The sequence below is a fragment of the Pogona vitticeps genome, chromosome 2 (assembly GCF_051106095.1).
Source record: "Pogona vitticeps strain Pit_001003342236 chromosome 2, PviZW2.1, whole genome shotgun sequence".
NCBI classification, from domain to species: Eukaryota; Metazoa; Chordata; class Lepidosauria; order Squamata; family Agamidae; genus Pogona; species Pogona vitticeps.
Window position 1 is genome coordinate 86716125 of NC_135784.1, and position 21936 is coordinate 86738060.

The 21936-nt window shown below is 48.2% G+C and overlaps 1 protein-coding gene across 2 annotated transcripts in view; it reads left to right on the forward strand.

The window, feature by feature from the left end:
* The first annotated feature begins 2643 nt into the window (after positions 1-2643).
* The window catches only part of SNCB (synuclein beta), a 30427-nt gene continuing 11134 nt past the window's right edge, over positions 2644-21936 (forward strand). The window contains exons 1-2 of one of the 2 annotated variants that reach the window (XM_072989959.2): positions 2644-2838; positions 3914-4048. In XM_072989959.2, the coding sequence (XP_072846060.1) occupies positions 3928-4048 (121 nt within the window). In that variant the 5' untranslated portion in view covers positions 2644-2838; positions 3914-3927. Of the gene's footprint in view, positions 2839-2879; positions 3389-3913; positions 4049-21936 lie in introns of those variants that run through there. The other variant, XM_078385584.1, reaches the window with a different exon arrangement.

Sequence of the window (21936 nt, forward strand, 5' to 3'; positions counted from 1 at the left end):
TAGTTCCTATGATTACAGCCAGCTGCAGATCTCTGAAATAACACCAATAGAGCTGCAAAAACTTGCCTCTACAAAGTTTAGTTTTGCCTGCTTACAATAGTGTGGAGGTGACCGGGGCTCTTGAAGGCTCTGCTCCGCTGGAGAAGCGCAAGGCTCTTTGCAGGCTTGGCAAGCTGGTAAGGCTTTGAACACCACCAAGGGAGAAGACAGTTTGTCCGCTGTCCAAGGACTAGCATAAGTTAGTACAGAGAGCCTGTCACTGGAAAGAAGACTAGTAACCAGGTGGTCAATTGGAACTGGATAAGAGCAGTGATCACTTGCACTAATGCAATCAAAACTCTTCAAGATTTTTAAATGGAGAGGGGAAGGTGGTGCCAGCTGTTTCCAATGACTTCATGGGCAAATGGGAACTTTGGGCCAGGGACTTCCTGTAATGCTTCCGCCTTCTTTCAAACATGGTTGCATGCAGACCCAGACTTCATCTACAGCAAGGTGCATAGAAAAGGCAGCTCATAACATCACGTGCTGAGAATTGTTCTGGGTGTGTGGCCAGAAATCAACTATAGAACCATTGCACTGTGTAGTCAGGCTCATGTGCATTGCTAGGGCTAGTGTTTTGCTCTGTTTAGAATTCTCTACCAGCTCCTAATTCTTCCATGGACTGCAGCTTCCTTCTGTTGTACACAAAAAGCTACTTGTATTCATAAATTTAATTTACTTAAAGCTTGGTATTTTGTTTCCCCCCCCCATTGTTTTTCATGGTAGTGTTAAAAGCTGTCTATTTGGAAGTGGCCATAGCCTCCGGAAGTAAATAAAGGAAAAAAAGAAATACTGTATTTAGATATCTTTTTATGTCAAGGGCTGCACCCCCCCCCCAAATAATGAGTGTGTGTATGTTTGGGGATACCAGCGTGGTAGCAGAGGCAAAGCCAGAAGTGGGTGTGGCTCTGATTATACGAATTGCTTAGTTTCATTTGTTGTTGTTTAATCGTTAAGTTGCGCCTGACTCTTCGTGACCCCATGGACCAGAGCACGACAGGCCCTCCTATCTTCCATTGCCTCCCGGTTGCGTCAAATTCATGTTGGTCGCTTCGATGACACTGTCCAACCATCTCATCCTCTGTCGTCCCCTTCTCCTCTTGCCCTCACGTTTTCCCAACATCGGGGTCTTTTCCAGGGAGTCTTCTCTTCTCATGAAATGGCCAAAGTATTGGAGCCTCAGCTTCAGGATCTGTCCTTCCAGTGAGCACTCAGGGTTGATTTCCTTCAAAATGGATAGGTTTGTTCTCTTTGCAGTCCAGGGGACTCTCAAGAGTCTCTTCCTGCACCACATTATTATTATTATTATTATTATTATTATTATTATTATTATTATTATTATTATTATTATTATTATTATTATTATTATTATTATTATTATTATTATTATTATTATTATTATTACAGGAAACACAGACATGAAAACATACAAATGACACAATTCCTTAACTATAAACTTTATTTCAGCTGTGCTTCAGGCAAAATCAAGACTGGTACAGTATTCCCGTTTTAGCAGGTGTATTTGTTTGCAGAGAGAAAAAAGACATAAGATGCAGTGGGAAAACACAAAAGGGTTACAAAGGAAGGAATATTGTCAGGAGACCAGCAACCCAGAATATTTTGAGAACCAATGAGGCCTGGAAGAGCCCTAACTATAATGGGCCTTCAGGCTGCCCTCTTTTCCATACCCTTGCCTGAGCTGGGAGTAAGGCTCCTGGATTTCATTGCAACATTCAGCTCAAGCCACCTGCGCAGCCAGGGGAAGGAAGGGGCGTGTGGCTGCCCGGATGGTGTTCGGCTCTGCAGTTCCCATCAGTCCTAGCCGGCATGACCAGCATTGAGCGCTCCTGGGGGCTGCAGACCCGCCTGCTCCTGATGCATCGCGCTGCGCGCTGCAGAGCCGTTCTGGATCTGGGCAAAGAGCCACCTCGTCAGCTCAGCACAAAAGCCATCCCGATGCCGAGGAAAGAGGGAGGGAGCTTGTGGGCTATCGAGGAAGCCCAGGAGCAAGCCCGGCATATGGTCCTGCGTGGCGCATTGCCCACGGCTGGGGAGGTCCCCGATCAGTGGCCTTAACCGGCAGCCCCTGAGAGACCTCTCGGGACCTCTGGAATCCCCACTCCAGGCCACTTGGGCAGGAGGACGCTACAGCCGGGAAGGGCAACCAAGGGAGGGCGACGGGAAGGGCCCGCGTGTTCGTGCCCACCTGCCGCCGCCCTTTTCCCTCACCCTGCAAGGGCGGCTCCTCGGCGCCCCGCCATCCTCTCTCTTCCCCCCCCCCTCTTCGAGGCGCCCGGCCTCTGCCTCGCGCGCCCCAGGCGCTTTCCTGGAACGCGCTGCGGACCCGAGGCGCGCGGCGGCGGCGGCGGGAGGGGGGCAGGTTGCGCCTCGCTTTCCCACGCCCCGCCCAGGTCAGCGGGGCGGGGCTCTCCCTCCGCCGGGGGGTCCCCCTGCTGCATCCGGGCAGGGCCGAGGGGCGGGGCGCGTGGCGGGTTGCGCGCTATGGTGAAATCCTCTCGCCGGGCGGGTGCGGGGCACGCGGCGGCGACTCCGTCCGAGATTCAGCAGCAGCAGCACTAGCGGCAGCGGCAGGGCAAAGGCGCCGGCGTCTCGTCTCGTCTGTTCGCTCGCTCCGCCTCCGCCTCCGCCTCCTCCTTCCAAGGCGCTCCATGGCAGAATTGGCTTGACTGCCCCGCTGTGCCGCGCCGCTCGACCCCCACCTTGCCCCGCCCGGCCCGGAATGATCTGAACCCCCTCCGGCGGAGACGCACCCGAGGCCATCCCTATCGCCGATCGCAGGTGAGCTGCGTCTATGCGCATCTTCTGTCCACTCCCCCCCCCACACCTCCATCCCCAGGTGGACGCCCGGGATGGATGAGGCGGCAAAGGGGGCCGAGAAGGTCCGCCCGGTGGCCTGAAAGCGAAGCTTCCTTCCTCTTCGTGTGCGAGGCTGCAGTCTCTCTTTTTGGGGGTGGGGGGCGAAGGAAAGGATGAGGCGATCTCCCCCTCCTCGCAGTCTGGGGCGAAGGAGGCTTTTCCATCCCTTCCGCTATTAATCGGGAGGGCCAGGGCCAAAGGAGATGTGCGTGTGTGGGGGGGGGATCCTTGGATTCTGTACCCCCCCATCCCCACTTAGAGAGCCGTCTCTCCCAAGCCCTCCCCCTCCCTCCCCTTTCTCGGGTTTCAAGGACACGGAGTCATGCCCGTTTTGATTCAGCTTTGGATGGCATCCGAGCTTCGCTTCCCCTTCCTCTTTCGGGAGAGACGGGATGCTCTTCAGGAACGGGGAGGGAGATGGGATCGCCTCCCCATCCCGGAGTGGAAAGGGCTGGGAAGATAGAATCTGCAGGTAGGCCAGGAGGAGCGGGGCAGCTGATGATGGGCAAGCGTGAAGCGTGCTCTGGAGGGAAGATGGGGCGGGCGGGGAACGGACAGCAGCCATTGCTGCAGTAACAGCCCTCCCCGGACTTGTTGATTGGGGGGTGGGGGTGGAAGAAGGCTGTCTTTCCCCCCCCTTCCCCCAGGGATTAGTGAGCTGGACTCCCGCCTCTGTCAGAGGACTCCCCCAGTTCCCATCTTCTGGGGCGACCCCTTCAGCAGTGCTTGTCTCCCTACTGTGCCTGCCTAGTGGGTGAGCAAGCGGGCAGGGAAGCTGTGGGTGCCTTAAGATGATGGCCCTCTCGGGAAGAGCCATTGATGGGGGGGTGAGGGCAGAGGGGGGAAGGGGGAAACCCAGATGTCCTCCCTCCCCCCCTCCCCGCAGCCTGCCTAAACTCATCCCTATGATGGTCTCCGTGTTGGAAGCAGCAGAGCCCTCCTTTGCTGCTGCTGCTGCTGCAGCCATCTTGCCCGGTGTCTTGTCTCCTCCACGCAGAGCTCAGTGCCAGGATGGATGTGTTTATGAAGGGCTTGTCCAAGGCCAAGGAAGGGGTCGTTGCTGCGGCTGAGAAGACCAAAGAAGGGGTCACGGTGGCTGCGGAGAAGACCAAGGAAGGCGTGCTCTATGTCGGTAAGGCGGCAGCTGCAGCTGGAGCTGGTGTGCCCACCGAGAGCTCCCTTCTTGCGGGAGAAGCAGATCGGTTGGGCAGAGAGAGCGAAGAAGCGTGAAGCCTTGGCGCCACCCACACTAGCCAGTTGCAAAATAATCAATTGGTGATTGTTCTCCAATTCATTATTATTGTTATTAGTTATTAGCTTGTGGTGTCATGGGTGGCGGCAGCAGAGGAGTTCCACTTGTACCCAGAGAACGAGGACCGGGTCTTCTGGGCTCGGTTTTAGGAGGCAATATTCAGCAACTCGCTCCCAAGTGCCACACCTGGGACACCCCACTTTGTCCCAAAGTCAGCTTATCTGTGGGCCCAGAGGTGGTGCGGTGCCTCCTGCCACTTGCCGAAGGGGCCGTGGTTATCTTTGATTTGCAAATTGTTTGTCTGTCCCCCCCCTTCTTTATCTAAGAATCTGACCCTGTTTGTTGTATATATAAGGGACCCCTGTGGTGGTCTTCTCGCCAAGGCATACAGAACAAATGGCATGCTCTTAGAAGTCTCTGAGCTCTCTGGGAAGGGAGCCAGGATTCTTGAAACCTCAGACGGGCACCCAGCATTGTATCATCATCCCATCGTCCATTTCATTTGCATCTCATATTGCAGGTCTTATGATGAAATGGATGAAATAAAAGACATCAGATGGATATAGAATGTATGTTACTGAACGAAAAAGCAATTTAAAGGTGGCATGTAAGCTTACAGTCTTCACAGAATGCTTGATCACACAAAACAATGTTTCCTTTTGCCTGTGGAATCACCTTCTGTGAACTGTGACAGATTGTCTTTCACTGGATTGGTTCAGTGAAAGGCGTCAGGATTAATACATGTCCATGCTGCTTCCCAGTGTGGTGTGTAAGTGGATAGAGTGACAGACTAGCACTCTGGAGAACAGGGTCTGAATTCCCTTTTGGCCATGGAAACTCACTGGAGGAGTGGAACTGATAAAACCACTCCTTAAATATCTCACTCGTCTTGAAAGCCTTATTAAGGTAGCTATAAATTCTGACTTGACAGCACAGAACACACACAGACACAGAGCTTCTACATCTACTATAATGTCGCACAGGCCTTGGCCTCAGTGTTTGTCCTGAAGAAGTTTCAAAGTTGCTACCAATTAGATAAAGGTCTCGGGATGTAATGGTCTATATTCTTGTCAGTATTCAAGTTACAGGAAGACAGAGAAGGCATAGCTCTCATAGCTACTCTTTTTAGGATGGCTTTAGAGAGCCCATTGTGCAACTGAATTTGGGGGAAGTGTAAAGGGCCAGTCCTTGACTAATTTGACATCATTTAGTTGCTGGACTTGAAGTTTGCTTCCTTCTGTTTAGATGCAAACTCAGTCTCAAGGCTGGTGGTTGCTGGGACAAAAATAGGTCTCAAGGCTGTAGCTTTGTGGGAATCCATGTTGGAAAAGGGCACGGGGACAGCTGATATTTGTATCCAGCTCAGCACAAAAGCCTGACAAATGAATATTCATAAACATTGGCTCTGCATTCTGGAGTTAACTTCACTAAGAACATATCTTTCCCATCATCCCAATTTGATTGGACATGCCAGACATCTCCGTCATATCCCCCCCCCCCCCCGTCGCCCTTTTAGGATGAGAAGAAATATGTCAAGAGGGCCTCTCCTTCCTTCCAGCAATTCACCTACCATCTTCCCACCGGCATCTCATGTTTTTTCCTCCCTGACCTGGAACTCATCTTTGCAGTCCTCCTGTCAATAAGTACTTCCTCCTCCTAGACTAGCAGGGTCAATAAAAACAAAATAAACATTGCAGGTGTGCAACTGCAGCCACAAACTGGAATAAATCTGATGCCATTTGGGATTGGAGGGGGAAAGAGAGAGAGGGGTGTGTGTGTAACTGAAATGCTTGATGAGACTGGAAGGGGCTCTATGGCCAGCAGGAGAGGATTCGAAACAGCTTGTGCTAGAAGAAATAGGTGGTGGTGGGGAAATAATAAAGGATCTTAATGTGTCTGTGCAGTGGGGCAAATCTGCTACTGGAAAAAAGGGGGTGGAAGGGGAGTCAGAAGAAGAGTTAGGGAATGAATTGGGGTGACACCTCTGCCCATTCACAAGGCCCCTGTTTTCCTGTGGAAAATCATATAAATTGTGGGAGATTATCAGGATGTGTTGGGGACTATATTGTCTCTCAGTCTGAACACATTCCCATAAAACTCTGCCTTGCGCACCTTTTAGTGACCGCCTTTGAGACAAAGAATAAGGTTTATCTGAGCTCCATGTAGAACCCGGGTCTGTTTGTTCCAAATCAATGCTTTTGGCTAGTCTGCAATTCACGACAGTGCTTTTCAGAGTGTAGCTGGCCTCTCCAGGAAGCACCAGACACAGACCAAGAGAAATGCTGGGCTCTAGTCTCCTGAGCACAAGGGGCTAGGGTGAGGGCTTAGGTGTTTTGATAAAAGCTTGTTAGAAGGAAACCTGTCACTAACACCGGTACACGTCACACATACCTATGGTACTTCATGATGCTGATGGTCCTTTGTGATGGAGAATTTTGCCTGAGGAAGTTGCGGAAGTCTTTTCATTATGCCAGGTCATGCCATACTGGCCTAAATCTAATGACACACTAGTGCATGTACGTACATCTAATGGTGCAATAGGGTTTTCTATCTTGCCCTGTTTCCCCTCAGTAGCTCTTCACATTGCCCCCAAATCTTGCTCCCGAGGCTTTTACAAGTTGCCCACTTGCTTTAAAGAACATGTGCACTTTGTCCCTTCTTTGCTTTCTCTTCTTTCTCAGTGAGAAAACTTCCCAGTAAAGACACTGACTCTAGCCGCCTAGAGTGGTCAAATAGAATGAATGAATGAATGAATGAATGAATGAATGAATGAATGAATGAATGAATAAATAAATAAATAAATAAATAAATAAATAAATAAATAAATAAATAAAAATTATGTATATTTCTTAAACAGAAGCCTTTCTATGCATTTTATCTGTCACTGTTCTTTCTATCTATCTAGTTTTCTCTCTCTTATATTTCATCTTTGTCATCTGTTTCTTCTTGGTTTGTTTGTATGTTTTGTTCAGCATCTCAATTTCTTTCACATTTCATCTCCATTTTGCATTTAAAAAACTCATCCTTTTTGCCAATTAAAGGTTTTTCTGTTCTTTTTTGTTTTATAAACTTGTTAGTCACACAGTGATGTGCTGCTGAGATGCACCCCGCTTATAGTGACCCTAATTGGGTTTTCAAGGTGTGTGAGACATTTAGGGAATGTTTTTACCATTACCACTCCCCAGTAAGTTTCCATGCCCAAGCACAGATTTGAACCCTGGTCTCTTGAGCCCTAGTCTAACACTTTCTCCATTACACCACACTGATGCTCAGACCAACAAATTTAGAAACCTTCTAATGCACATGATATATAGCAGTGCCTGTTGGTGGAAGCGGCAAGTTGGGACATGTCACTTGTAGTAACTGGAGTTTTGTGTGTGTGTGTGTGTGTGTTTTAATGACTAAGCTTTTTGTTGTATAGCACCTCTTTTCCACAATGTCGGTCAGCTCCTGGTTGTATTCTGTTCCGCTGACAGCCCCACCTTGTGAGAAGTTCGGACTGCAGCCCCTGGCACCCCTTCTGACCTCCACCCTCGCTGCTTGTGCATCCCCAGACTTTTTGAGGACTTTTTGTCTTGCTCTACACTATCTTTCTGCTGTGTCTTTTAACCAAAAAAAGTAGGATCTCTAGAAATATGTTTTTTAAAAACAAAAACAAAAAAACCCCAACAACTCAGTTTATGACAACAAAATGAAGATTCTGCTTCAGGGGTAAGGGTTTGCCAGTTTAGAAATATGTCCTTAGTTTGGCAGCTTCCCACTGCTGGCTTAGATACATACATTTCATATAGGGGTTTATCCTCGTTGCTAAATTTCTGTTTAGCATTTACGGCTCCCTGCCTTACCTATAGACAAGTGGCCAGGCACTGATTCAGCATATCCACCATGTCACCATCCTGATGACAGTGCACTCCTGAGGTTTATGGCACTGATTTCAGGACCATTTAGAATGAATGGGTGGCTATACCACATAGGGTCATGAGGATGGGTTTGGGGGATGATGTTTCTGTCTGCTCCTCCTACTATGAAAAGGCAGTCTAGCACCATGTAGTCAATTACTGGACTTGGCAAAATGATTTTATATCATTGTCTCCACATTTTACTAGTTTACTGCATGCAGAGAGTTTGTGTGAGGAAAACCGTGAGAGAATTCTGCTGCCACTCCTTTTCCTCATTTCTGCTGCATGTCGAGACCATGATGTTTGGTGATGTTCACCAGAAGAACTTAAGTGGCAAGCTGAGGCCTGCCTATTTTGCTATAAGCCGCCTTGAAAAATGCTAATGCTTTCTTCCAAGTAGACATGCAGGAGCTCAAGCTGTATTCACGTTGCTTCCATTCCTGTCTCAGATGCGCTAAATAAATGTTACAGCCACCTGCAGATGTTCTTCTTCGAAAAATATGAGGGGAGAGTAGGGATGGACTCCAGCCCTTAACATGGGTTCTTGAGCTGTTCTGATAGCCTGCAAACCCTTAGAGCAGGTGTGTGGGAACGTTGGTCCTCCAGATGTTTCTGGCCTGCAGTGCCTTAAGGGTCCTGCAGCCTGGCCAGTGCCAGATGACTGCAACTCTCACTCTGGTGGGCCAAAGATTCCCTAGCCCTTTATTTGAGGAGAGTATGTACAGTGGGACTCCTGCTCTGCTCATGTTGGCTCCCTCTGTTCCTTATAACCCAGAGCTGTTCTGTGCAGGCAGCCTACACATGCATAAGGAGAAGCCCCTCTACAGTTATGTTTACCCTCCAGCACAAAGGGGTAGGGGAAGCACCCCTTTCTGATTTGCTTGAGAGATTCTGCACCAGCGCTTTCTCTGCTCTCTCCTCTGCCTGGAGAGCAGCTGGGCACAAGAAGGGGATATGTTGGTTTATGGATAGAATTAGCTGGCAGGAGGAAAATAAGAGTGCCAGAATAGGACATAGTTGTTGCAAGATGACGGTTGACAGGTGAATCTGTACAAGAACATTTTACAGTGGAAAAAAGAAGTGGTAGAAGTCTGCAGTTATTTATAGTAGAAAATCCACCTCACCTCAGTGGTATCCCTGTGGTTGATTATTGTAACTCCTATACTTTTTTTGCAAGCAGTTTATGGAAGGAGAGAGAAAGCACAGTTTTGTGAACCTTTAATTTTGCCGATTGTGCAAAGAAAAGGTTGCCTGAACAGAAGTAAGTAATCCACACAGAGTGTTCTTGGTTTCTGGGAGGGGTTCTGAAGTGTAACGAATGTGTAAACAAAACTGAGGGAAGATTTGGGGGACATCTTATCCGCCTTCTGGATGGCCTCATCCTGGCGATGGGGAGCCTTCTGCTTTTCAGGACAGAGTTTCCCATCTTCTACATTTTTGTTGTTATTGCTTTTTTCTTCGAGGGTGACCTTGAGTTTGGATCCACCTACCTGCCTCGTTGGAACAGGCCCAGCACTGCAAGTGCCCAGATTGCTCGAAGTGCTTGGTCCCTCTCGTTAATTACCACTCCAATCATTTTGTATCTGGGGCCTTTTTCATTGGCAAGGATATTAATACCTTTCTCCAGACTGCTGATTAAAGAAATATGTTGAGGACTGTTAGACCTACAGCTGATCCCTCTGGGATCCTAATGCAGGCACCTCTCTTTTTTCTGCATACCTAATAACTCAGATGGTGCACTTTATCGGTGCTGTAAAATGCTATTTTTTTTTAATTGCAATGTCCCCAGGAAGCAAAGCAAGTCCCTTAAAACAGTCTGTTATAATGATTCAGTTATTACCCTCATGAACTGCTGCTAGTAAATAATAAAGAAAGTGATCCCAAGAGATGCTGGCAAGGCAGAGGGTTGGCCATGAGTTTAGAAGAGAAGGAAGCAGGGAGGGAGGCAGGGAGAGCCTGAAGGCCAGATGGGCCACGGAGGCGCGTTTAAAATGACAAGGAGGTTGCTTCTTTGCGGAGAATTCCCAAGCAGCTATTTTTCCAATCCTGCTTGGATGCCTTATGTCAGGGATAAAGAAACATAGACTTTGGGGGAAGATTCCAGCCCTTCTGGGATCTGGGACCCCCCCAGCCTTCGGGGCTTCTTTCCCCTGCCACTACTGTTCTGTGGCTTCTCGGCCCTTGTATGGGATTGCACCCTTTCTGAAAGGTTGAAATGCCTCTCCTGACCCTTAAGAGTTGGCAGTACCAAGTTTAAGCTAATATATGCTGGCCCTTTTGATTCTGTCTTTTGCCTTTCCCCCCCCCCCCAGACACACCACACATGTAGCCCCCTCCAACCTCTCTGGAATTGAATTTGGCCAGCAGGTGGAAAGAGATTCCCTCTCCTTGTGCTATGAAGAAGAACATGACAAAAATGCAAAGGAGAAGCTGCTCATTCTTTTTTTTGGTCCTACACTCAAGCATACTGCACAGCTGGGGGATGTGAAGTCCTCTGGATGGTGTTGGGCTGTAATTTCCACCATCCTTGCCTAGGGGTAGTGCTGGCTAGGACAGGCAAGAGTTGCAATCCAGCAATGCCTGTAGGGCCACCTCTCCACTAGCACCTCTGGCCTGCAGGAACAGCTGTTGCTTGAGTCTGCAAAGTATTTCAAGATCTTTACCTACACAGTCAGTGGGATCTCATCCCAAACTGGGTGGCAATTTCCCCTCCAACGAGATTCTGAAGCAAGGGTACGTTCTCGGATCTTCTCTACAAGCTCACCAGATTTGCTCCCATTGGTTCCATTGCCAGGAGATGCAGTGGGTGAAAGAGAAGAGAAAGACAGATGAGCTTTGTGAGGAGGTATTGGGGGGTATGAGTGTGTGTCTATGTCTTTGTGTGTGTCTGATGTTTAGCATCATTTAAGCTCCCATCTATATTGCAGCAAGGAACATGTGCCCTTTATATGTTATTATAGACTGCAGTTCCCAACATCCATGAACATTTTTAGCTCTGTTGGGGCAGGAGCTGAAATCTAACAACATCTATAGAACCAGAGGTTACCCACCCCTGGGTTCATGGATTTCATGTAAGAAAAAACAGGGAGGGAAAGAATTCTGCCAGAAATCATGGAGATCTCTAAGAGAAAATAGTACTGTGCCAGATGATCCAATGATTTACATCAGTATTTGCATCCTGATATAAGGTGATACAACAAAGTCTGCTGCTTCTATACTGTCCCACAGCACTTAAATCACTGTCTGGGTGGTTTGCAGTTTAATTAGGCAGGCTACACATTGCCGACCCCACCCCCCAGCAAGCTGGGTACTCAGTTTACTGACTTGTGAAGGCTGGAAGGCTGAGTGAACCTTGAACTGGTTACCTGGGATTGAACCTGGATGATGTGCAGAGTTTTGGCTGCAGTACTACAGTTTAACCACTGTACCATGAGTCTCCTCAACAGTCTCATATCACTCTGCACAGCATTTGAGTCCCTCTCTCCTCTAAGTTGAGGGATGTGGTGGCGCTGCGGGCTAAACCGCAGGAGCCTGTGCTGCAGGGTCAGTAGACCAAGCAGTCGTAAGATCGAATCCACGCAACGGAGTGAGCGCCCGTCACTTGTCCCAGCTCCCGCCAACCTAGCGGTTCGAAAGCATGCAAATTCAAGTAGATAAATAGGGACCACCTCGGTGGGAAGCTAATAGCATTCCGTGTCTAAGTCGCACTGGCCATGTGACCACGGAAGATTGTCTTCGGACAAATGCTGGCTCTATGGCTTGGAAATGGGGATGAGCACTGCCCCCTAGAGTCAAACAAGACTGGACAAAAATTGTCAAGGGGAACCTTTACCTCCTCTAAGTATTCTTGTGGCAAGGCAAGGCATTATTATTATTCCCATTTTACAGAATAGGAGCTGAGGCAGAGATAAACTTTCTCACCAAAGGCTATATGAGCTTTGAAGGGAAAAGAAACTGAACCGATGCACCACAGTAAGTCAGAAAAAAAAAGAAACAGAATTCTGCAAGAAAGACCACATAAACCTAAGCCAAGCAAACAAGCAGTTTTATTTTCTTCTTATGTAAAAGTGGCCTGAGCTCCCCCATTGCTTGAGGTGTGAAGCAGAGACTGTCCATTCTGGCCACAGTGGCAACCCCTCCTGGGGTAGAGGAAGGCACATTGTCACCTGCCACCACCCTCCCTGCCCAAGAGGAGGCAGAGGAGAAGGCATGCCATAGGTTCCCCTACCCTGGCTCCCCCCCCCCCCGAGAAAAAGGAGAAAAGAAGATGTATGACTCTGGATGCCCTGGTTTCTCCCAGTTCATACTCCTTTTTCTTTGTACGCAATATTCCAAACTTTGTGAGTGGTAAAGTACTGTGAATGATGCCGAAGGAGTCAGAGAGCAGGGCAGGTAATAGCAGTGCCTCGTATTTCCCTCATCTTGACTGGAAAAAGAGGATGCTGCACCAGAGGCAGAGATGCCTGCATCCCACCTGGTTCACCTCAAAAGGGAAGGTGGTGCCTTACCGGCCCCTGCCCCTTGCCCATCTGCAAGAAGGCGGCTGTGGCAGCCCTAGACCACGCAAAGGAAAGCAAGTAAAAGAGCAGGACAAAATGGTGGTGGCCCTGCTCAGAGGACGAGGGTGGGGTAAAAGTAGATGCGCCCCTCCCTAAATCCTGGCACATGAGGCAACACCAGGGGCAGCCCTTTTATTGTGCGTGATTCATTCTGCTGTTTGCTAATCAAGGGGATCATGTGGGGCTCAGAAGCCCCACCCGGAAGGTTCCACTGACTTCTGATCTTTTACCAGGCCTTAGCTATTCACTTTCAAGCATATCTTGAAAGTACATCTTGCCAGCTTTTGGGGGTCCACAAATTTCTGTTTTGCACTAGACTAATCCATCTGGTTTGTGATATTTCTTTACCCCTTCTTCCAATCCAAGGTCACCATTGATGTGTTTCTTTATTCCATCACACATCTACTTGTCTCATGTGGCCCATCGATCTCTATTTTGATGCATCATTCTTCTTCTTCTTCTTCTTGTTATTGTTGTTGTTGTTGTTATTATTATTATTATTATTATTATTGTTGTTGTTGTTGTTGTTGTTGTTGTTATTATTATTAGTTAATTAACATGACCTCATTAGCCTGTGTCCAACCCAGAATGCGTCCAGATGGTAGGTTCCTGTTGCCAGTGCTCCAAAGGCATTGTGCTAATATTCTCTATATTCCATCTTTTAATGGATGGTGGGAAGCACAGCAACACATCTTGTTGTTGTTTTTGTTGTTGTTATGTGCCATCAAGTCACCTCTGACTGATGATGATCCCATGAATGAGACTGTCTCCAAAATGTCCTGTCCTCAAGAGCCCTGCTCAGCTCTTGTAAACTGAAGCCTGTGTCTTCCTTGATCGATTCAATGCATCTCCTATCTTCTTCTTTTCTTGCTACCTCCAACTTCTCCCATTCTTTATTTATTTCAATTATTGTCTTTTCCAGTGATCTTTCCTTTTCATGATGTGCCCAAAGCAGAACAGCTTCAGTTTTTGCCAATTTTGCCTCCAGAGAAAGTTCAGGCTTGATTTGATCTAGGAGTTACTTGTTTCTCTTTCTGGAGGTCCATAAAGTTCTCCTCCAGCACCATATTTCAAATGAATCAATTTTCTTCCTGTCAGCTTTCTTCACTGTCCAGCTTTCACATCTGTACATAGTAAATACAGTAGTGTGGATGACCCTGACCTTTGTCTCCAGAGACACATCTTCACACTTGATTATCTTTTCTAATTACTTCCTTGCTGCCCATCAGAGTCTTAGTCTTCTGATTTCTTGGTGCAATCTGCTCCTGGTCTTGTTTTGGTAGAGAGCATACAGCTTCTGTATCTCCTGCTTTCAGTTATGCAGTCTATTTGATTTCTGTATTGGCCATCAGGTGATGTCCATGTGTACAGTTGTCTGCTTGGTTGCTTGAAGCATGTATTTGTAATAAACAGATTGTTGACTTCACAGAACTCCTCTGTTTCATTTCATACCTGTAGACCAAATTTTCCAAGTCATTTGGTTCTGTTTCATTTCCTGCTTTAGTGTTCCAGTTCCCTCTGATTAGAAGCATGCCTTGTTTTGGGTGTGTGACCAAATTCCTCCAGGATGCACAAAATCTTTCAATTTCATCTTTTTGCATTCTTCTCTGCAGTACTAACCAAAGCTAGCTTGAGTGTCAACACTGTTGCCTGTGAAAGATCCTCCACCAGGAACTGCTGCTGCACAGTAGCTGCCCTCCAAATGTTTCTCTGCCCCCATCACCACTGGAACTTTCCATTCTCTTCTGATGTGGTTGTTACTCCTGAAGAGGGTGGATACCTCTTCATCTGGTGGCTCAGCTGTGACCATTCGGACTTGGGTGACCCTTCAGGGGGTCCAGGTTCATAATGGGAGACTAGACTCCTGACAGCATTGTTCTCGGCGACGCTGACACACTCAGACCACTTCACCATGTTAAGGTATACATCCAAGAATGGGATGTTGTTGCACTAGCTGGAATTGGGGTCAGTGGGCTGATGATCAGTGCTATTAGAGCAGGCATGGACTTAGGAGTGAGGACTTAAGCCCATCTTCCCTCGGGCCAGTTGGAACGGATGTGCACTTAAGAAAACATTTGTTTGTTAGATGCTATTAGCATTGCATTTTGTTCCGTGCACCATTTCTCCAGATCCACTCTACTTTCGTGAGCAAGAGCCACTGTGCAAGAAGGGAAGAAACAATGCACTGGTTTTGTTCACTGACTCCGGCTGTTCTGGGCTGTGCATCTCCTTTAAGGCAGGTGTGCTCTTGGCAGGTGTTCAGTTGGTCTAAGGGACACATGCCGGCAAGGTCCCCATGTTGACATGGTGCTTGCTTACAAAGTCTCAGGTCACATCGGTCCAGCAGACGGAGTAGGTGTGAAATCGTCAGCTGTCGCCTGGCTGCTGGGTGGTCAGTATGGTAACAGTCTTTGCCAAGGAAGGATTTTAGCTTTTGCTAGGGCAGTATCTGGCAAGCTTCCAAGAGGAATCAACCCCCACCCTTGTGCCAGTCACACTGTCTGGAGACATTGGTAGTGGACAAGCGTCCTCACTTCTCAACTGCTCAGGTCTGTGATACTTCAAAGGCCATGTGTACCTGCCCCAGCATGTCCCCGTGGGGACTGTTAAAGGAAATCAGATCATAGAAGATTAGCCCGAGTAAGAGATGGTTTATTGTGAGGACTCTGACAGCAGCAACTAGCAATTACATACTTTTCTTTTTTCCTTTTAATTATATTAAGTTATTAGTTCTTTTTTTTTTATTCTTCTTTCTACTTTTCCTTCTCGTCATGGATTGGAGGGCCTGCCTTCCCAGCGGGGGGCCACAAAACATCTCTGTCATCACGGGTAGAGGGCGATATGGCGTTGGCTCCTTCCCTACTCGTGTTAGAAGAACAAGGGACAGATGTTTAAAGGCTGTTCCTTGTTCTGAGATGGAGACCAACCTCCAGTGCCGAGGTAGTCAGACCAGCCAACCCTCTACTCTACGCCTGGTGTTGTTGAACGCCAGGTCTGTATCTAACAAAACCCAGCTAATTTATGATCTTATTCTGGAGGAAGATGCAGACCTGGCCTGCATAACCGAAACATGGATTGGCGGAGAGGGGGGTCCCCCTCTAGCTCTCATCTGCCCGCCCGGTTATGCTGTCCAGCACCAGGGCAGACTAGAGGGTCGGGGGGGGGAGTCGCCATCGTTTATAAATCCAACCTGGAAGTAATTAGGCGCTCCTCGGTGGTAAAACCAGGTCTTGAGGCTCTCCACGTGTGGATCGGGGCCAGGGACGGTATTGGGATCTTGCTGGGTTACCGTGCTCCCCGCGACCCAGCCATTTCCCTACCGGAGCTGGTGGACTTTGTCTCCGCGGCACTGTTGGGCTCCCCGAGATTGTTGGTCTTGGGGGATTTCAACGTGCATGTGGGGGCAGAGCCCGCTGGACCAGCTCTTGAGTTCTTGGAGACCATGGCCTTCTTGAATATGTCCCAACATGTCAACGGCCCTACGCACGTGGGCGGCCATACATTAGATTTGGTTTTTTCCACCAATGGGAGTGAGAGTGGACCGATGGTGACTGACCTTGAGTCGGTCCCCTTGTCATGGTCGGATCACCACCTAATAAAATGCTTCCTCAAGATGGCCCTCCCCCCTCGCAGGGAGCAGGGATCTATTGTCATGGTCCGCCCTCGAAGGCTACTGGATCCGACTGGATTCCAGAATGCCATGAGAGGGGTTACGGCTGACCTGGCTGGCGCTCCTGTCGAGGCCCTGGTTGACGGCTGGCTCACCGCCGCGGCTAGTGCCGTTGACATGATCGCACCTAAACGCCCTCTCCACCGCAGAGATCGCCCGGCGCCCTGGTTTAACCAGGATCTTCGGGTGTCGAAGCGGGTCAGGAGACGGCTGGAGCGCAAATGGAGAAAGGACCCGACGGTTTTCAATCGTATAGCTGTTAAGGTCGCAACTAACCTTTACCAGTCCAAGGTAAAGGCTGCCAGTAGAACTTACCTCGCTAACCGGATAAGTGAGGCATCTAACCAGCAGGCGGAACTATTCCGTATAGTACGTGACCTATCCGGAGTTGGCCCGGGAGATAGGCCTCCCCCTAGTCTTACCCCGGACCAATTTGCAGCATTTTTTAAATCCAAAGTGGAGGCCATCCGCCGGGATCTCGCTCCTTTTTTGAATACAGTGAGTCGAGTTGAGATGTCCAGCGCTCCGTCTTGCCCGGTGTCTTTTGACTCATTTCAGCCCGTATCGCCCGACACTGTGGCCAGGACGCTTGATCGCTGTCGTGCCACCACCTCCTCTTTGGACCCCTGCCCGGCCTGGCTAATCAAGGCAGCCAGGCCCTCAACAACGGAATGGGCTACTGTAATAATTAATGGGTCTTTCCTTGAGGGTAGATTTCCCTCTGCCCTCAAGGAAACACTCATTAGGCCCATAAGAAAGAAACCTAGTTTGGCGGCGGACGAAATTGGCAACTATAGGCCCGTCGCCAATGTTTCTTTCTTAAGCAAGGTAGTCGAGAGGGTGGTGGCCGATCAGCTCCAGGCGTTCCTGGATGAAACAGATGCCCTGGATCCATTCCAGTCGGGCTTCAGGCCGCGCCATGGGACAGAAACGGCATTGGTCGCCCTGTGTGATGACTTATTGAGGGAGGCCGACAGGGGCAAAGTGTCTCTGTTGGTCCTCCTCGATATCTCAGCGGCCTTTGATACCATTGACCATGGTATCCTCCTGGGGAGGCTCGCCGAGTTGGGGATAGGTGGCCGGGCTTTTGCTTGGCTCCGTTCCTTCTTGGAGGACCGTCCCCAGAGAGTACAGCTTGGGGAGAATGTTTCGGCCCCGTGGTGCCTTAATTGTGGGGTCCCTCAGGGGTCGATCATCTCCCCAATGCTGTTTAATATCTACATGAGGCCGCTGGGAGGGGTCATCAGGAGGTGTGGAGCGCAGTGCCATCAATATGCGGATGACACACAGCTCTACATCTCCTTTTTTCCAACTGCAGGAGATGCCGTTCTGTCCCTTCGGCGTTGCCTGGAGGCTGTACAGGAATGGATGCAGGAGAACGGGCTGAGGCTGAACCCGGACAAGACGGAGGTACTGAGGGTGGGCGCCCCCACACCTGGGGACATGGGAAACTCCCTCATTTTCGGGGGGGTGACCCTGCCCGCCAGGGATGGGGTCCGTAGCTTGGGTGTCCATCTTGACCCGGCGCTCACCATGGAGACCCAGGTGGCGTCCGTGGTCCGTTCCGCTTTTTTCCATCTCAGGCGGATAGCCCAGCTGCGGCCCTACCTTGATGTGGGGTCTCTCACCACTCTGGTGCATGCGCTTGTAGTCTCGAGATTAGACCACTGTAATGCGCTCTACGTGGGGCTACCTTTGAGATTGCTGCGGAAACTTCAGGTGGTGCAGAATGCGGCGGCCAGACTACTCAGTGGGCTGAGAAGATACCAACATATCTCCCCCACTCTGGCCGCATTGCATTGGCTGCCCATCCGATTCCGCATTGATTTCAAAGTGTTAACGCTTACTTATAAAGCCCTAAACGGTTTAGGACCTCGATACTTGGCGGAACGCCTTCTCCCACCAAGATCTACCCGTGTCACTCGCGCGAGCCAGGAGATAAGGCTGAGGAGCCTAATGCCGAGAGAGGCCCGAAAGGAAAAGACCAGAAACCGGGCCTTCTCGGCGGTGGCTCCTCGCCTTTGGAACAATTTGCCCCCTGAGATTCGCGCGGCTCCCTCGCTGGGCATTTTTAAGAAACAACTAAAAACATTGATGTATAGGCAGGCCTTCCCAACAGAAAACCCTTGACGATCTTTCTCTTATTCTGTTTTTTATTTTCATTTACGCTTCTGCTGTAAAGTTTTAAAATTATATTGTTGTTTTTTACTGTAAGCCGCCTAGAGTGGTCTAATATGATCAGATAGGCGGGATAGAAATAAAATAAATAAATAAATAAATAAATAAATAAATAAATAAATACTGTATTCTTTGCTGCTCTCAGCCCCTTTCCTATAGCTGATTATGGGATTCCCCGCTGGGAAGGCTGGGTGTCTTCACATATCCTGCATTTCTGGAAACTGGAAGGCTGCATCTGAGCAGCAGAAAGCCCTGCAAAGGCAGGCAAGTACGTTTGTTATAAACACAGTGCCCTGATTGGAACAGGAAATCTTAGCATGGGGAGGAGAAGTAGTGGCTCTTTACAAATGCTGTTACATTCTTCTTTCATCTTTGGCTATGCTGGCAAGGACTGATAAGAGCGTCAGTTCAACAATATTTGGAGCACTGGAGGGCCAAAATTCTCTCCCTCCTGTATCTTACCTAAAGCTGGGGACACATATGTGGATCTCACTAGCAGCACATGCTACATGGAAGTACAGGAGTGTCCGAAAGAAGAACCGTGTGCAACAGGACTTCAGTGTCTGGGAATGCTTATTGGCCTATGAAACCATTGAAATAAAACATGTAATAGATCCTTCTTATAGCAAAACTCAAGCTTTAACTGAAGAAAGTAGGAAAAACCATTGGACTAGTCTATAATCTAAACCAAATCCCTTAAGAAAACACAGTGGAAGTGAAGAACAGATTTAAGCAACTAGATTTGGTGGACAGAATGCCTGAAGAACTATGGATGGAGGCTCGTAACATTGTATAGGAGGCAGCAATAAAAACCACCCCAAAGAAAAGGAAATGCAAGAAAGCAAAGTGGCTCTCCAATGAGGCCTTACAAACAGCAGAGAAAAGAAGGGAAACAAAATGCAAGGGAGATAGGGAAAGTTACGGAAAATGGAATGCAGACTTCCAAAGAATAGCAAGGAGAGACAAGAGGGCCTTCTTAAATGAACGGTGCAAAGAAATAGAGGAAAATAATAGAAAGGGAATAACCACAGATCTGTTCAAGAAAATTGGAGCTATTAAAGGAATATTTCGTGCAAAGATGGACATGATAAAGGACAAAAATGGTAGGGCCCTCACAGAAGCAGAACACATCAAGAGGAGGTGGCAAGAATACACAGAGAAATTATACCAGAAAGATCAGGATGTCCCGGACCACCCAGATAGTATGGTTGCTGACCTTGAGCCAGACATCCTGGAGAGTGAAGTCAAGTAGGCCTTAGAAGGCATGGCTAACAACAAGGCCAGTGGAGGTGATGAAATTCCAGTTGAACTATTTAAAATCTTAAAAGATGAGGCTGTTAAGGTGCTACATTCAATATGCCAGCAAGTTTAAAAAACTCAACAATGGCCAAAGGATTGGAAAAAATCAGTCTACATCCCAATCCCAAAGAAGGGCAGTGCCAAAGAATGCTCCAATTAATGTACAATTGCACACATTTCACACGCTAGCAAGGTTAGGCTCAAAATCCTAAAGAGGAGGCTTCAGCAGTATGTGGACCGAGAAGTCCCAGAAGTACAAGATGGATTTCGAAGGGGCAGAGGAACTAGAGACCAAATTGCTAATGTGTTGGATTATAGAGAAAGCCAGAGTTCCAGAAAAACATTTACTTCTGCTTCATTGACTACGCAGAAGCCTTTCACTATGTGGACTGCAACAAACTATGGCAAGTTCTTAAAGAAATGGGAGTGCCTGACCACATTATCTCTCCTGAGAAACCTATATGTGGGACAGGAAGCAACAGTTAGAACTGGATATGGAACAACTGATTGGTTCAAAATTGGGAAAGGAGTACGACAAGGCTGTATATTGTCCCCCGGCTTATTTAACTTATATGCAGAATACATCATGCGGAAGGCTGGACTGGAGGAATCCCAAGCTGGAATTAAGATTGCTGGAAGAAATATCAACAACCTCAGATATGCAGATGATACCACTCTGATGGCAAAAAGTGAGGAGGAATTAAAGAATCTCTTAATGAGGGTGAAAGAGGAGAGTGCAAAAAATGGTCTGAAGCTCAACATAAAAAAAAAAATCACCTTGCTGACAAAGGTCCGCATAGTCAAAGCTATGGTTTTTCCAGTAGTGATTTATGGAAGTGAGTGATGGACCGTAAAGAAGGCTGATCGCCAAAGAATTGAAGCTTTTGAATTGTGGTGCTGGAGGAGACTCTTGAGAGTCCCCTGGACTGCAAGGAAAGCAAGCCCATCCATTCGGAAGGAAATCAACCCTGTGTGCTCACTGGAAGGACAGATCCTGAAGCTGAGGCTCCAGTACTTTGGCCATCTCATGAGAAGAGAAGGCTCCCTGGAAAAGACCCTGATGTTGGGAAAGTGTGAAGGCAAGAGGAGAAGGGGACGACAGAGGACGAGATGGTTGGACAGTGTCAGCAATGTAACCAACATGAATTTGACCAAACTCCGGGAGGCAGTGGAAGACAGGAGGCTCTGTCATGCTTTTGTCCATAGGGTCATAAAGAGTCGGACATGACTTAATGAGTAAACAACAACAACAACAGATCCTTCCTCTAAAATAGGCAGAATGGATGCAGTGGACAAGCCAAGACATTGTGCTCCCTGATACAGAATCCAAATCTCCCCCTTTTGAAGGTCCCTAGGATCAACACACTAAAAAGCTGTGCTGTATCTTTCAGACACAATTTTTTGTCTTTATCTATTTCCCCTGCTCTGCTATCTTGCTATCTAAAACAGGTTTTCCCACCCTGATGTATGTGAGGACCATCTGTGGGCTAGCAGAGTGGAACTGCTGGCAAGATAAAGTGATCCCATCTTGTTCAATGTCATAATTTTCAACAGAGGGGTGGCAAAACAAGAACGAAGATGTTGGCAATGGGAAAAGTGTTGTCTCCTCTAAAACTTGAAGTTACTCCCATGGAAAACAGTGGAATTAGAAAAGGGGGACAGGTGCCCCACTGAGATGCAGATGAAGTACTTCCTAGGCTCAAGTAGCATTGGTAGGCATTTAGTCTTAATAAAGGGAAGCACCCTGGACCACAAACTGATGGTGCTGACTTATCTGTTGTGTAATTAACAATAATACACCCTTTCCTATCCTATACCTTCACAGACATCCGTGTCTAGGAGTGGAGATTCCATATATGGGTTCCAGGAAAGCTGTAGTCCTGGCACCCCTATAGCTTTTCTCAGTTAATCTGCAGATTATGGATCATCAAGTCCAGGCCCTGTCAAGGAGGCACCGTGGGGAATTGAACTCCTAGCCTCTAGCTCTGCAGCCAGATGCCTGCTATCCAGCACTTCTTGTACACTCAGACAGGCATTGAAAGTTAACTCAAAATGGCTTGCTGTCTGAGTCACTGTGGATTCAGCGAGATGCGCATGTGTAAATCATACTCAGAGAAGACATCACCTCCACAGAAGACGGCTCCTACACGTGCCATTGCACAG